This window comes from Mytilus californianus, unplaced genomic scaffold (assembly GCF_021869535.1).
Source record: "Mytilus californianus isolate M0D057914Y unplaced genomic scaffold, xbMytCali1.0.p SCAF_3, whole genome shotgun sequence".
Taxonomy (NCBI): Eukaryota; Metazoa; Mollusca; class Bivalvia; order Mytilida; family Mytilidae; genus Mytilus; species Mytilus californianus.
Window position 1 is genome coordinate 19,849,898 of NW_026262679.1, and position 18,184 is coordinate 19,868,081.

Sequence of the window (18,184 nt, forward strand, 5' to 3'; positions counted from 1 at the left end):
GCTTCTTCCTGCTGAAAACTCATTCAAAATAATGATTATTTTCAGACTTTTTACAAACAAAATTATTGAACTGTTGTAATTTGTCCTCAAACTCACACATATAAAAGAACTAACCATAATTAAATTTTCCTGAACAAAATAAATACTCCCTCACCCTCCACAAAATATGATGGTCAAATATTAGATGGAAGGCTTCCGACTAATCAAAGAATCTGAGTGAGTGAGCTTACATATACCACAGCTCAACTTCTTCCTAAAACACACTGCTAAGAGGAACAATAACAAAGACAAAAAGACACCTAATACCCAGATAAATTTTAAGTTTTAAGTTTTTGTTTAAATCCAAGTAAGCTTCTTGATTTAACCAAAAACATGTTACTTGCATTTCACTCTAATTAGGACTACACCAGACCTTAATCTTTCTTCAAGTTGTTAACTTCAAAATCAACTATCTCTTATTAAATGTGACTATATTCCTTTTGGTTCCAATACACCAATATTGAGTTGGTTTTTTTTTTTAATAAGTTACACTAGTTGACCTGAGGTCAAATGGCGTTAACGATGTCATCGAACAATCAGTTCTAACTGTGACATAATAACATTGTGACATAGGAAATTTACGGGAAAGTGCATGAATTTGAAAGTCATCTATTTAAAGTTAGATAAGATGATAAAAATATATTAATATTAAAGGGAAAATTCCTGATTTTTTACTTATCATCTTATTATGTTCATAATACCATAAAAAACATATTCACCAAGTTTTATTTGGATATAAAAACTGATAAAGAAGAAAATTGGGAATTATTATTTTTATTTATTCAAACTTCCTGACTTCTGTGACGTAGTTTAAGTCTTTTTGCATGCCGGGAGTGGAATTAATCTCATTTAAGTCTTGTTCCTTAACCATCTAATAACGCGATTTAAAGCGCATCGACGACTTTTGGTGTAGCTATTAACCAACTAAAAATTAAGAAAGTAAAGTGATCAGTAAAATTAAATTGTAGGATTTACGTTTTAAGGATTTCTGATATGATTATAGTAATAAAAGTAAATCATACAATAGAACATTTTTATGATATTTTTTCAGACGAATATTTTGAACAAACATATATAACTGACATGATTGATAATGTATTAAAAATGCATGTCTGTATTCTGACCTTTTACTTAAGTCTAGCAAACATTTCCAGCTAGTACTGTGTAAATACAATGTGTATTGTACTGTGACACTTTGTGACTGTTGAATGTTGAATGCGTGGTTAAACTCAAGGTAATTAAAATATTAGCATTCTGTAATTCTAATCTTTTGATCTTCACTCAGTGAATCTTAGCCGTCACGGTTCACTGTTCCAGGTGTGAACAACATTTTGTATGAATGATAAACGGGAGTGATAGTTTTAGACTCAGAAAATATAAAAAAGAAATATAATTATTTTGGGGGAGTAATAAGGTTGCACAATTACATGGATAGTCGTGGTATATTTTTATATTTTGCGTAAGCTCAGTTTAAAATGAATTATGACCGCTGTCACTGTTTTTGTAACCATGAAATACTGAATTGATTTAATTTAATAGATTTATAAATAATAATGGCCTTCTAAACACGAGTGTATGAACTAAAAATTGTACTATTTCAAATTAGAATCGGTAACCTTTATTAAATGTATTATTTAAAATAGATAATTACCAATTGTAATTATATAATTTGGTCTGTCCAAAGCGATCTTTATTTACATATTCATGAATTAATGTTCTCATCAAAATATTTTAAATCTGTCTCTGTCACAACGTATAAATACTTCAGCTATTTGAAAAAAGATGTTTAAAAATTTGACAGGAAATTCTTGGAATGGAATGGAATCAAATAATTACGAAAAAATATTCTTTTCAGGTGTGAAAAACATAAAAAAAAGGATACCTAATCAGGAATGTCCTTATTGAAATATTCTAAGTCTCACAACGTATAATACTTTAGCTATTTGACCAACGATGTTTAAAAAAAAATGACAGAATCAATCTAACGTCAACCTTCCTTTTTTTTGAATGGAGACAGACTGGCGAAATCAATTTTCAATGTGCTTTATATCTTGTACCTTTGCAAGACTTATAATTCATTCACAGACCATGTCTATACCAGAGACATATATACACATATATAATTATATGTCTGTTTTAACTGACAAGAATACCCCTAAAGCGGAAAAGCAGTTTATTCTTTAAATTTCTGTTATTTAATACCAAGAAAGAAAAAAATCCCGAAATTAATTTGATACTTTGATACTCAATATTTTTCCTGGAAATTATTCATTTCCTCTTTCGGTCTGAAAATAAGATAAGAATGTGGTATACAGAACATGCAGAAGTGTGAATGTCATAAAACCTTGTTATATCACAAACCATTATAAATGTGAACCTGTATACGCAAGACCTCATAGGACGACACCTAACCACATACAGGTAATATACAAGAAGCTCTGTTATGCCCGGAAATGTCATGGTTAATCACTACCGATACACAATGTACCAATGCAAAGAAAATTCTGATGATTGTGAAGCATTGCCATTCATGATTTTAGAGGAGTCTTAGATGGGGGATTGCCGAAATGATTTAAATTCTGACTAGATTTTTTTCTCAATTTAAATCACTGAACTAAAAAAAAAGAGAAAAGTACGTCCAAGAACAGAATTCTTCTTGTAAATTCATAAATAAAACGCTCTTATTTTGTAACTTTCGATAGATTTGACCTCCAACACGCCCCCTCCCCCCCCCCCCCAAAAAAAAACAACAACCTGGGAACCCTAAGTACATCTAACAATGTTTATGTCCCTGCCCAAATCCCCCCCAAAAAAGAAAAAAGAAAGAAAGAGATGAACGGTATTTCACATCAGATTCAGATATTTATATAGTTGATTGTCGTTAACTAGAGATGCATAGTGACATGTCTCTGCGTTAACTGATAAGAATAACAGGAAAGTATAAACTTGAAAAAATAGATTGATGATGAATAACAAGCGGCACCCCTTTTTATCGTAGCGTACCGTCATTCATGAAAATGACTGTCCGTTATTTCGATTAAGAATAACAATTGTACGTGAAATCCTATAGATGGTTAGACTTTTTTTACCAGATATGCGACTTTTCGTATTTATATTTTTTCTCATGTTACTCTTATCATAGATATAATAGCTGGCTATTATATCTATGTTCTTATTTAATATTTTATGCATACTAAGTGCAATATTGGGAATGGTTTATTCACCCACAATCTAACTTAATAAATTAATCAACCCTCTTGCTGGTCAGACGTTAATACGGTATTCGTTAATTTATTTTTGTACAACTACTATCAGTCTATCCAAAGTGAAGTTTCTTTATTTCTTCAAATAGACTTTTTGGGATCATTAGTGTACGTCCAGTGGCATATATTACATGCATGTCGGAACAGGAAAATTGACATAAGGTACTTTCAGAACCATGTTCACCTTATACATTCAATGGAAGTAATATTAAATATTACTTCCATGATTATACCCAACAATAGTGATGATGATGAATTTCTTCAACTGTTCGAGAACAATCTAAATGAAATATAAATCTGTGATTTTACTATGTCCATAACTTCAACTGTTCGAGAACAATCTAATTGAAATATAAATCTGTGATTTTACTATGTCCATAACTTCGATGAACCAAAGCAAGTTAGATATCAACCTGTATTTAAATCAAATTGTTCTCGATGTTTCTTTCTTATATTCAATATACATGTATATATTTAAAATTGCGACTATCTATAGTTCCGTAACTTTCTATCCAGGCGTATAAACCAATGATCGACAAGTGCGTACATTTTTGTTAAATCAATATTTCTTGTATGTTTCAAAATGTCCATCATTATTGGCAACGAGTATATACTTACATTTTCCCCAATTTACCCTTGGAAACAAATTTGTAAATAGATTTTTATTTTATCAAATCTTTTTTTGGAATTATTTAGATTTTCATAAATAGTATTCTTTACACCAGAAATGTTATCTATAAACAAGTGTACGAGTTTAGTAATGACAGAGATGTCTCTGGTAATGACTAGTATATCACTATCGGCACGCAAGACAGAGATGTATATTATACACCTGATAGTTTCAAAATGGAAAGTTACAAGTTATCGGCCGTGTACACTGATCAATACTCTCAGAAGTGAGACGATGCATGAACTTGCTTTATGTAATTGTGTAATAAGAGTTTTTAAGCCCGACAGGAAATCGCTTGAATACCTGAACGTGTCACCTCACAATACCTTTGGGAGTAATACCTTTAGCCATGCTGGTGATCAGATAAGGGAAGGTCCAAATTTATTTAAATAAGTTTATTACATAAAAGAATTATGAACAAATTAGATTTTCGAAAACAATTTTACACGGAACACTTATTTATGACTTTGAACTTTGACTTTTTAACTAATTCCCATATAAACAGTTTAAAAACCGACAGACCATAGTTATTTAACAAATTATTACATTTTCCGTATCAAGTTAGTTAGTCGGATAAAACAACCGTACGATTGACAAGATATCAACACGCAATTACGACTACATTAGGTTACTGCTGGTTTTGGTGCTTTGTGGTTTATAGATATAACGTGGTTTCTAAACCGAGAAGATGTCAAAATGGCCGCACGCAGAGAATTGATACTCTAAATTTAAATCTAGCAGAATAAAATTTTAATATTTATGAATTTGAGCTTTTTTATACAGAATGGACATAATATCAGTTTTTCATTTTTTTGCGAAGTTTCCCTTTAAAGCCTCTTCTGTAACAATGAGAAAATGATTACAATGTTTTTTACTTCTTCCTTGGAAATTGATGATAAAAATAAAACTTGGAGAAAATAACTCTGAAATAAATCTGAATTACAACGGAAGTAGATTTTTAAAACCAATTGTTTACAATCGGGAAAGTTGGTTCATAGGATTCTCTTTGCCAATCTGTCAATGAAACCATTTAATAAAGCAATGTGTTTATGTTATCGGTAACAGTATTAGGACTTCTTACAGACTATCAAAATGGCAACCACTTGACCATTGAGATCATAAATATGCAGACCTAGAAAAAGAAAACAGTGCTCTCATTTAGTTATATATAGATAGGGCTAAGAGCATAAAAAATAAGAGCTAAAACTACATCAAGTAAAAATAACCTTTGTAGAAGACTCAATAAGTGGAGCATTTTGTTGTCTTAAATAAATTTCCTCACTGGAATTTAACATTCTAATGATTAATAGAGAATGGTATCTCTAGCCATAATAAATTATAGACTTCAAAATACATGTCAAAGTAAAACAAGCAACATTTTGCCATTTTTATATATGAAATGGTCAATATCCTCATAAGTTTTATTCTTTTTAAATAGGATGTCACTAAATAATATGGATTTTCATTTTAAAATCTTATCCACCATACTGTTGACTTTGAGATAAAGATCAGCAATAAAAGCGATGTTCCTTTGTTTTTTGTGTGTTTTCTGCTGTGCATGTACCGATTTTGTGTCATGGATGGATACCCCATATCCATTGTTTTTTCTTTTACACTCTTTAATCCCAAACTTCTAACAACACAGATATTGTCATTTAATGTTGGATCTCCATGAGAAAACAATGCTCATATATCAAACCAAAACAAATTTTATACCATCAGTATTTATGTTTAAACTGTTTATTACTGCTATTATAGAAATATGTGCTATAAAATATAATTAGTTACCTTAATGAAAATATCAACTTCATCACATCTACTGAGATATGGAAAGTTACCTCCTGATTTTAAATGTGCACGTTTAGCTTCAGGATAACATTTATATAGTTCCTCTCTCACAGAATGAGATAAAGCACAATCATCAAATACCTATAATAAAACAATGATAATTATATGACACTCAATTTCTTTGACTAATAAAGGAATTTAAAACATCAAATCAAAATAAATACATTTGGCTGTTGATGGCCTGCTTAATGGTCATATATATATATGCAATGTTTTCCAAACATAAACACATTTAAATATATATGAAAATGCTTTCTATTTAACTTTTAAATTATAAAAATAATGGAAATAAAGTTGCACAACTTCTGTTTCCCATATAAAAATAGTAAAAACAAAAACAAGGCAAACACAACTGATGCAAAATTTCCTGTTTAAGGAAAAAGAAACAAAATGCATGGCTATAATACATAGCATGTAAATCATTTGTCTTTTTATACTGAAACTACATTCAGCATGATGCATATAGTCTTACTTATAGTTACTTAGTCATAAAGAACGAGCTCTATATATGAAATATTATAACAATGATTCCAAAAAGTCTTCAGATTGGTAAAGACTTACAGCTCTTTTCATAATGCTAGCAAGGCAAAGGTTTGTTTGACTTGCTTGCTTTGTTTGTTACAATGTTTGCTCAAGCATTGTAATTAAGATTGACACCTGAAAACAACACAAAAAAGGAGGATTTAAACTTGTATACATTATATTTAAATTTGATTGGACATTATCAAATAATCAAATTTACCTTTACACAGATTTAACTCCGCCTACTTATATTGTTTGCAGATGTCAATCTTAATTACAATGCTTGAGCAAACATTGATACAAACAAAGCAAGCAAGCCAAACAAACCTTTGTCTTGCTAGCATTATGAAAAGAGCTGTAAAATTCTTGACTTTTTCACTCAAATATCTCTATTTATTTTTTCATTCAATTTTGATCATGGTTTTTTTTTTCTCACCTTTTTCTAAAACCTTAAAATAATATATTTAGATTTGAAAATATCTAAATTGTATTACTGCTTCTACCGTAATCTTATTTTCATATCTGCTCAAAATGGGACTTAAAGTATTTGCCTACCTGATAATCATTTTTTCTTATCAAAACATCTGTGTGCAATTCAAATAAGGCATTTAGTAGCTCTTAAAAGTTTTAAGCATTCAAGATCAAATTTCTGTATTGCAAGCAGAAATGCAATTAGCCTGAATGTAGCTACCTGATATAAATTTACCATTAAGATCATCCGATAATTATCATAATGATAGGAAATAATTATATACTCACATCCAAAATAGTAATAGGTATCTGTTGAATTTTTTGTGGTTCTACATAACAATTCATACAATTTAGTGTAAGTCTTGATGCTAGCTCAGCTTGAGTTAATCCATCCAACTGAAATTATACAACAAAGTATTGCCTTTCAAATAAACAAACTCCACCACATACATTTATGATAACAAAAATTAAACTTTATTTTTTTTGTAATATTAATTGCAATGATCAGAAATTTTGAGACAATGATTCTTGAACAAATAGCACCAGATGTTTACAGTAACTGATAGAAACAACCCTCCACCATTATATCAACCAATACAGTAACTGATAGAAACAACCCACCACCATTATATCAACCAATACAGTAACTGATAGAAACAACCCTCCACCATTACATCAACCAATACAGTAACTGATAGAAACAACCCTCCACCATTATATCAACCAATACAGTAACTGATAGAAACAACCCTCCACCATTATATCAACCAATACAGTAACTGATAGAAACAACCCTCCACCATTACATCAACCAAAACAGTAACTGATAGAAACAACCCTCCACCATTATATCAACCAATACAGTAACTGATAGAAACAATCCTCCACCATTACATCAACCAATACAGTAACTGATAGAAACAACCCTCCACCATTACATCAACCAAAACAGTAACTGATAGAAACAACCCTCCACCATTACATCAACCAATACAGTAACTGATAGAAACAACCCTCCACCATTACATCAACCAATACAGTAACTGAAAGAAACAACCCTCCACCATCATATCAACCAATACAGTAACTGATAGAAACAACCCACCACCATTACATCAACCAAAACAGTAACTGATACAAACAACCCTCCACCATTTTATCAACTAATTCAGTAACTGATACAAACAACCCTCCACCATTATATCAACCAATACAGTAACTGATAGAAACAACCCTCCACCATTACATCAACCAATACAGTAACTGATAGAAACAACCCTCCACCATTATATCAACCAATACAGTAACTGATAGAAACAACCCTTCACCATTATATCAACCAATACAGTAACTGATAGAAACAACCCTTCACCATTATATCAACCAATACAGTAACTGACAGAAACAACCCTCCACCATTACATCAACCAATACAGTAACTGATAGAAACAACCCTCCACCATCATATCAACCAATACAGTAACTGATAGAAACAACCCTCCTCCATTACATCAACCAATACAGTAACTGATAGAAACAACCCTCCACCATTATATCAACCAATACAGTAACTGGTAGAAACAACCCTCCACCATTATATCAACCAATACAGTAACTGATAGAAACAACCCTCCACCATTATATCAACCAATGCACTGAGTAGATTTCCTACTGAAAGCTAGCTAGCTGGGTTACAACAAATTTGAGGACATGAAATAAATGAAAGGGTACAGCTCAATGTACACACTCCTACATATAAATTATCTATGATATAACTTATATATAGAATTTATACTCCAATCTAGATATAAACATAATTACCTTTTCTACTAAAAAATCTATTGAATCACAGATACTTGGATCTACTGGTCCCTTATCAAAGTTTCCCATCACCATTTTCTTAAGTACTAATGATGGCATCATCCAAAATCTTCAATTCAAAACGTACAGTTTATGACAACATTTAATATATGAAATGATAAGTATACAAATTATTTTGTATCTACCTCTTTTTATTAAGTAGATTCCCGAAAAAATAGTTTACACTGGCTGATGATAAATAGATCTCATTGCAGTAATAACATTAACTAACCAATTAACAAAATTGAAATAAATGTGGATAGTGTCCACATGTGGACACAGATGATGCCCCCGCTTGCATATCATATAGTTATAAAGGGACATAACTGAAGAATGGTAAAAGTGACGCTACCCAAATTTGAACTTGATCTGAGTTTTGTGGTAATAAGCATTGTGTGTAAGTCTCATAACATTTGGTTGAGGCTAACTTAAGTAGAGAACAGAAACTAAAAATTCAGCAATTTTTCTATTTGTAAACACGCGTAACTCTAGAACGGTTGTGTATAAGTTTTATAACATTTGGTTGAGACAAACTAAATGTGGAAAAACTCAGCAATTTTTATGTTTATAAACGGACATAACTCAAGAATGGTAAAAGTGTTGCCACCAAATTTCGTACTTAATCTGTATTATGTAGTAATAAGCATTGTGTATAAGTTTGATAACATTTGGTTGAGGCAAACTAAAGTTCAAAACGGAAACAAAAAATTTGTACTTGATCTTAGTTTTGTGGTAATGAATATTGTGTATAGGTTTCATAACGTTTGGTTAGGGCAAACTTAAGTTACAGAATGGAAACTAAACATGTTGCATTCTTTTGATTTATAAAGGGGCATAACTCAATAATGGTTAAAGTGACACTACCCAAATTCAACATGATCTGTGTTTTATCAGTGAAAGTCAAAATTAAACATTGCATTGTATAAAGCATTGATTGTAGTTGATTCAACTATAATCATGGACAAAGGAAGATAACTCCAATTTTAAAAATTACTTGATATTTAGAAGAAAATGAAAATTTTGCAATTTTTCCATTTATAAAGGGGCATAACTCTAGAACAGTTAGAGTGACGCCACCAAAATTCAAACTTGATCTGTGTTTTGTGGTAATAAGCATTGTGTATAAGTTTCATAACATTTGGTTGTTGCAAACTTAAGTTAGAGAATGGAAACTAAAAATTTTGCAATTTTTCCATTTATAAAGGGGCATAACTCTAGAACGGTTAAAGTGATGCCACCAAAATTCAAACTTGATCTGTGTTTTGTGGTAATAAGCATTGTGTATAAGTTTCATAACATTTGGTTGAGGCAAACTTAAGTTAGAGAACTGAAACTAAAAATTTAGCAATTTTTCCATTTTTAAAGGGGCATTACTCTAGAACAGTTAAAGTGACGCCACCAAAATTCATACTTGATCTGTGTTTTGTGGTAATAAGCATTGTGTATAAGTTTCATAACATTTGGTTGAGGCAAACTAAAGTTCAAAACGGAAACAAAAAATTTGTACTTGATCTTAGTTTTGTGGTAATGAATATTGTGTATAGGTTTCATAATGTTTGGTTAGGGCAAACTTAAGTTACAGAATGGAAACTAAACATGTTGCATTCTTTTGATTTATAAAGGGGCATAACTCAATAATGGTTAAACTGACACTACCCAAATTCAACATGATCTGTGTTTTATCAGTGAAAGTCAAAATTAAACATTGCATTGTATAAAGCATTGATTGTAGTTGATTCAACTATAATCATGGACAAAGGAAGATAACTCCAATTTTAAAAATTACTTGATATTTAGAAGAAAATGAAAACTTTGCAATTTTTCCATTTATAAAGGGGCATAACTCTAGAACGGTTAAAGTGACGCCACCAAAATTCACCCTTGATCTGTGTTTTGTGGTAATAAGCATTGAGTATAAGTTTCATAACATTTGGTTGAGGCAAACTTAAGTTAGAGAACGGAAACTAAACATTTTGCAATTTTTCCATTTTTAAAGGGCATAACTCTAGAACAGTTAAAGTGACGCCACCAATATTCATACTTGATCTGTGTTTTGTGGTAATAAGCATTGTGTATAAGTTAAATAACATTTGGTTGAGGCAAACTCAAGTTAGAGAACGGAAACCAATTTTGGGACGTACTGACGGATGGACGTACGTACATAGACAGACAAGGGTAAAACTTAATGCCCCCACGGCTACGGCGGGGGCATCAAAAAATATATTACGGTTTGTTAATATTACTTAGTTGCCAGAATATATGTTACTGTAGATTCATTGATTAATTGATGTTTGCTTAATGTTCAGTGGCAAATATTTTATGCATGTTAAGGACAATCATTAATTTAATTCATTATTTTGCTGATTAGTTATATATGCACTTTGTTAATTGTATGTTATAAAGATCAATCAAACAAAATACCTGCCTATCTTTATTTAAATTGATAATAGCTATTTCTTTTACTTTCTTTTTTTTCTTTAAGAGCTCTTTTCCTGATGCTTGTAATCTAAAGGGTTGGTTAACTTGCTTGCTTTGTTTGTATAAATGTTTGCTCAAGCATTGTAATCAAGATTGACATCTGCAATCAATAGAAAGGCGGGGCTTCAGCTTGTATACGTTATACTTAAATGTTATTGAATGTTAAGTATAATGCAGAGTATAATGTATACAAGCTGAAGCCCTGCCTATCTATTGATTGCAGATGTCAATCTTAATTACAATGCTTGAACAAACATTTGTACAAACAAAGCAAGCAAGCCAACCAAACCTTTAAACTACAAGCATTAGAAATAGCTCTAAACCTCCGTCTGTTATAATGTTACAAATATCTGACAAATATATACACTACAACTTTAGGGAATTAGCTATGATAATCATCAGCTTGAAATAGTTCAATTCTAAATTTTTAAAACATATGGTTTGCCAAGCATTTCAAAATATCTCAAATTCAACCAGTATCAAGAGGAGAAAAATATTGTATAACACAAGATACTGTTGTGGAATATGTCGATCTAAGGTTTGTAGATGATAAACTGGCAAAGTATAAAGAACTTTTTCTATAATCTGCAAAAAAGGGCTTCTTTCTGTCAGACACCGTAAAGTATGGTCAACTTTATTTGTGACATCATAATTGTGTGGGTTCGTGGCCTAGTGGTTAAAACTGATGGCTACAGTGCTGAAGGTCCGGGGTTTGATCCTGACTCTGGGCGCTGGAAATTTCAGTACATTAGTAGGGTGATTTTCACCCTCCCACACACATCTCTGGTACCTAGACCAAAGATTAAACTAGAATGGGTACTTTGGGGGCCTCGGTTGGTCAAAGTGGCCCCCGACTTTGACCTGGAGATCAATCTATAGAAATCTCTTCGGTTTGTCTGTTCCCGCCGAGAAACCTGGTGGTTCTCTCCGAGTACTTCAACTTCCTCCACCATAATAACAGACTTCCCTGTGTCTCCTAACACACCCTCTGTGTTGGGTTGGGGATTGTCCTGGTGGTGGGTTGTATATAAGTTAGTTACACAAATCCATTAATCCTGTTAGGGAATGTACATGGATTCCACTGTACCTTCGCAGTAATCGAGGGGTGCTCAAAACTAACTTGAGTAAGAGTTACATTTTCTGAGAAAGGCATCACAAATAATACATATTTGATTTATGGTAAACAAAACAAGTGAGAAAAAAGTCACGACAAACAATTATACAGCAGCATCACAATCAAACAAGCTCTAAAGTATCCTTACTAATACCTGTGAGTTTCAGAAAGATAAGTAACTGAATTTAATCGTCTAATTGAGAATGTATACTTACGTTGGCGCAGAATTAGTTTGGTTAAATATTGTTGTGTCGTAAAATGAATTGCATAATATAAGTGATGCTACTCTAGGTGATCTGTATGTATATTCAGCAAACTTCTGTGCTAAAAATCCCCCTAATGATGCCCCAAATAAATGTACCTACAATGAGAAAAAAATACATATTTCCAACTATTTTAATGCATGCACTTGTAAAGTTTTTAAAATTTAAACTTTTTCTAAGTATTTGATTGTATGAATTCTAAAAAATCTTCCATGAAATACATGTTTAATATTGTTTTATATGGTTTAATGTTCAAATGTCACTACAATTTCATTAAAAGTTCACTAAATTTTTCAAATTTCATAATTGGATATTCAAGAATTACATGTATGAATTCCACTATTTCAATTTAGTATGTATCTGACAGGAAAATGATGTATCTCTTCTGAGACAGCTTGATCATTGATAATGTTTTAATCAATGGCCTCGTTAATTATTGAATAAAAGTCTTGCTGTCTTCAACTTATTGTTTAAAAAAATAAAGCAGACATTTAAGGTCTGTTTTTGTGTACCCATTTAATGCAAAGTATATAGTGTATTGTTGTCTAATGTAAATTAATCAATATTCTTTGTTCAGGTGTTTCCTAAGGACTTTCTGCTTAAAGCATGATTGAGATCATTCAAGGGGATACTTTCAAATAAAATTATCAGTTGATAATACAAAATGTACATATTCATCATACACAGCTCTTGTTAATAAGTAACTTCCTGAAACGTGAATTGACTCTTAAATAACTGATGAATGTGACTCATGCTATTTCTAGGGTGTCACAATGGCTGCTTAAATGAAGCTAGATATGAAATTTATAAAAGGATTAAAATATTGATTATTCACTTAAGGTAGCTCTGAATTGCAGCAAACCAGTACTTCTTGACAGAGAGTACCTGGTATTAAATGTAATTTAAGAGTCAATTCAGATTTATAACAAGACAATGTTGCTGTATTTGGCTATAGATTACTTAGGTTAATAGTACTAATAATAAATCTTAGATAGTCTCTATTAAATTTAGTTACACACTCTAGACGATTTAGAGTTTGACATACTGTATAGTCAACTGTCTGTTGTTGAAGAAAGAAAGTTGACCTCTAGATCTGATGTCTTTTGATTTTTTTGTCTGGTTCAGCTACAGTCTTATTGAAGGATGTCCTATATCTCATATAATTCATATATATGTAAATAGTCTATTTTGTAAAATACATACTTTATCTAATTGTAAATGGTCTATTAGTCTTCTAAATCCTTCACAGAATTCAACAATTTTCCAATATGTTGGATATTCAACCTGTAAGAGAAAAGTTATAAGTGACAAACATCCACACTGTCCCACCTGTAGCCCAAAAGTTAAATCAGTAATGAACTGGCATGTGACAAACACAATAATGACATCTCTTTACAAAAAATTTGATAAAGATGGATGAACAAGAAGTTCAAAATATATAGCCCCCACTTAAGAGTTGAGGCATAATTAATGACTAAGATATCTTGTTATAGCTGTGAACATAAGTGACAAATCTGGGAGATATGTTTTTGGTAAACATTGACCAATCTTTCGGTTCAAACTCATATGCATTGTCCCACCCCATACTAGACAAAATTTGGAGTGGGACATGTAAAAAGTCTATGCATTAACTATATATGTAGCTCGATAAGGGGGCCAGGCTCCCATGACCCCACCCCCCCCCCCCCCCAAAAAAAAATCTGTCTCTGTAATGTAAATTATCACAAATTTGCTCTAAATAAAGCCTACAAATGACTATTTCAAATAGAGTTCATAAACTGTGCACTATTTACTGAATGGCATAAAGACAGTCTATGATCATGCAATGTTTGTCATACTAATGTATGCAAAAAGTTAGGTTATGGTCAATTGTTATTTGCTATGCTAGTACATACATGTATATACAATGTTTTTTTGAAATAAATATACAACCCATTCAGGCATTATTTTTGGCTTTCAGAATTAGACAATAAAATGTACTAGCATACAATATTGTGTTATTTGACATGTTTGACAAGACCTTATAAAGCATAAATTATTCCAGTGTTCCTAGTTCAAATCTGTTTCCATGCTGTAGTATTTTCCCCAAGAATATCTAACCCTAAGTAAAATAATTTTTTTTAAATACCAGAAAAATTTACTTACAGAAATAACTCTATACCCTACAGCAGTGATAGCCAATATCTGTTTAAAGAACACATCAGCTGTACTTACAGAAATAACTCTATACCCTACAGCACTGAGAGCCAATATCTGTCTAAAGAACACATCAGCTTTACTTACAGAAATAAATCTATACCCTACAGCAGTGAGAGCCAATATCTGTCTAAAGAACACATCAGCTGTACTTACAGAAATAACTCTATACCCTACAGCAGTGAGAGCCAATATCTGTCTAAAGAACACATCAGCTGTACTTACAGAAATAACTCTATACCCTACAGCAGTGAGAGCCAATATCTGTCTAAAGAACACATCAGCTGTACTTACAGAAATAACTCTATACCCTACAGCAGTGAGAGCCAATATCTGTCTAAAGAACACATCAGCTGTAGTTACAGAAATAAATCTATACCCTACAGCAGTGAGAGCCAATATCTGTCTAAAGAACACATCAGCTGTACTTACAGAAATAACTCTATACCCTACAGCAGTGAGAGCCAATATCTGTCTAAAGAACACATCAGCTGTACTAACAGAAATAACTCTATACCCTACAGCAGTGAGAGCCATTATCTGTCTGAAGAACACATCAGCTGTACTCACAGAAATAACTCTGTACCCTACAGCAGTGAGAGCCAATATCTGTCTAAAGAACACATCAGCTGTACTTACAGAAATAACTCTATACCCTACAGCAGTGAGAGCCAATATCTGTCTAAAGAACACATCAGCTTTACTTACAGAAATAACTCTATACCCTACAGCAGTGAGAGCCAATATCTGTCTAAAGAACACATCAGCTGTACTTACAGAATTAACTCTATACCCTACAGCAGTGAGAGCCAATATCTGTCTAAAGAACACATCAGCTGTACTAACAGAAATAACTCTATACCCTACAGCAGTGAGAGCCATTATCTGTCTGAAGAACACATCAGCTGTACTTACAGCAATAACTCTGTACCCTACAGCAGTGAGAGACAATATCTGTCTAAAGAACACATCAGCTGTACTTACAGAAATAACTCTATACCCTACAGCAGTGAGAGCCAATATCTGTCTAAAGAACACATCAGCTTTACTTACAGAAATAACTCTATACCCTACAGCAGTGAGAGCCAATATCTGTCTAAAGAACACATCAGCTGTACTTACAGAAATAACTCTATACCCTACAGCAGTGAGAGCCAATATCTGTCTAAAGAACACATCAGCTGTACTTACAGAAATAACTCTATACCCTACAGCAGTGAGAGCCAATATCTGTCTAAAGAACACATCAGCTGTACCACTGGCAGGAGGAAAACAAATTAACGGACATTTAACTGACCGGGGACCAGCGTCATACACCTTCCATTCCTTTGACTCATCTTCATCAACAACAAACTGTAAAACAACACTTGTAATATTAATTGGTTTTATTGACTATGTTTTGTAAAAACTATATTAAATTAAAATTTTAACTAATTGTTTTTTAAATCCAACCTTATAGCGTTTTTTTTTTACTTTTTTTATTTTGTTGGTAAGACACTTGATCAGCTAATTACTATCCTTTATACAATCGTAAAAGATACTTGGTGGCTGTACATGAGACAACATTCTCATAAATACTAATGAAGCAATATATCAAAGGAACAGCTCTTCCATTGCTGTTCTTTATCGTAACATTTGATGGAAATTTATAAAAGCATACATCTTATAAGTAGACCAAAAATGCCAAGAGTTAGGCCATACTCTGATATTAAAAATCAGTGTTATTTTAATAGGCATACTGTTATATTCAGCAACTACAAATCTATTCAAGTAATTAATATATTATAAAAAGCAAAGGGCAAAACCCATCAATATATTTTAAGTAGTTTTGGCCATGGTGTTATGTCCTTCCCTGACTCAATAGTTTTGATAGCAGACTTGGTGTATTCTTATTTTCCTTGTATTGATTTTTTTTACATTAACATTTAAAATTTATCCCCCACCATTGCCACCGACCATTTTTCATTATATTTTTCTATTGATACCTGAAGGTTTCAATATTCACTTTAACCATCTGTTTAAATATTGCAACACAGCCATGACTTAGGATCCTCTTGGAACAAAACAATTAAAAAAACTTTTATGCTTATTGAATTGAGCTAATTCTGACTCACCTTTCTCTGTGACACAGAACTACGGAAACTTTGATACTCATTTGACTGAGCAATTTCACCAGACATTTTAGTGTTGGTGCATTATCCAAAGCTCTGCTTAACAATACTGAGAGAGTAAACTGTAACACAAAACTTCTAAACAATCTACAAAAAGAATATAAAATTTAAACATACAAATGTGCTAAATATTTTATTTCTTTTCCACCTACCCTGAATTCAAATATGAATAATATTGTATACCCTTTAAATGTCATGTATGTTCGTGAATATGTACAGAATACAAATATTTGCTATCCCTTTAAAGTTACCTTATGGCATCTTTGTAGATGAAAAATATAAAATATATCATATTCAATTGTACCACATTTGGTGTTTATCACCTACGATATCTAGGATATGAGTAAAAAGAGACTTGGGGTATATATCAGTGAAATTGCAAACCAATAATAAAATGGACAAACTACTATTTAATAATTACAGGTAAAAATCTAAATGAATTTTAAACAAGTGAAATATATGAATGAATGTTTTATTCTCATAAACTAAATACAAATTACAGAGAATGCTACATATATATATGTTGTGTACAAGTTGTAATTTCGTACACATTATAATTTGTACAGGGTTTTTGTACAAGTTATCAGTATTTTGACAAACACCTTCTTTCACCAAGTGATACAAGTTTATCTTCAATAATTATCCAGTTCATTGTTTTACTCACAAATTTATATACATCAACCTAACATTAACCACTGTCCTCTATGTCATAAAACTACAAATAAAGACACCTGATTGGTTTAGATTATATTTTTATTTTTTGACTAATACCAAATTCTATGTCCACAAAATATATTTTAGTGTTTTCATATAAACTTTGTGTCAGTGCTAAATGTATGTGCAAGACTGTAGCATGTACATTGTAGTTGTGGAAATAAAACAGTGATATGCTTAACCAAAGACACTGTGCTTATTTTATGTAATTATGTAAAGAGATTCACAAAATACTGATAACTTTTACAAAAATACTGTACAAATTATAATTAAATTACAATTTGTACACAACATATACATAAATAGACATAAATAGACTTACTACATGCATGTGTGAATTACTACATGTAAGTTACATATTTTAACTAGAAAGACATACTTTCACATTAATAATTTTAATAAATTTACACAGCTTTTCTAATTGTACAGTATTTGTAGAATTGAGTAAAATATTAAATTTGTATGTATTTGGATTTTTCCAAAAATAATTAGATAAGAATTTTGTTCTATCTGCTTTTAGTGTTTCTCAAGTCATGATGTAGTGGTATTCATCACCAATGTCAGTTGAGTCACAA

The 18,184-nt window shown here is 31.6% G+C and overlaps 1 protein-coding gene across 1 annotated transcript in view; it reads right to left on the reverse strand.

Moving 5' to 3' along the window:
* The window catches only part of LOC127733408 (uncharacterized), a 55,699-nt gene that overhangs the window by 26,790 nt on the left and 10,725 nt on the right, over positions 1-18,184 (reverse strand). Inside the window, exons 2-8 of the mRNA XM_052242773.1 lie at positions 16,839-16,982; positions 15,916-16,077; positions 13,732-13,812; positions 12,481-12,626; positions 8,635-8,743; positions 7,102-7,209; positions 5,761-5,901 (exon numbers count right to left, since the gene is read on the reverse strand). Coding sequence (XP_052098733.1) covers positions 5,761-5,901; positions 7,102-7,209; positions 8,635-8,743; positions 12,481-12,626; positions 13,732-13,812; positions 15,916-16,077; positions 16,839-16,904 — 813 coding nt within the window. The 5' untranslated portion in view covers positions 16,905-16,982. The remainder of the gene's footprint in view (positions 1-5,760; positions 5,902-7,101; positions 7,210-8,634; positions 8,744-12,480; positions 12,627-13,731; positions 13,813-15,915; positions 16,078-16,838; positions 16,983-18,184) is intronic.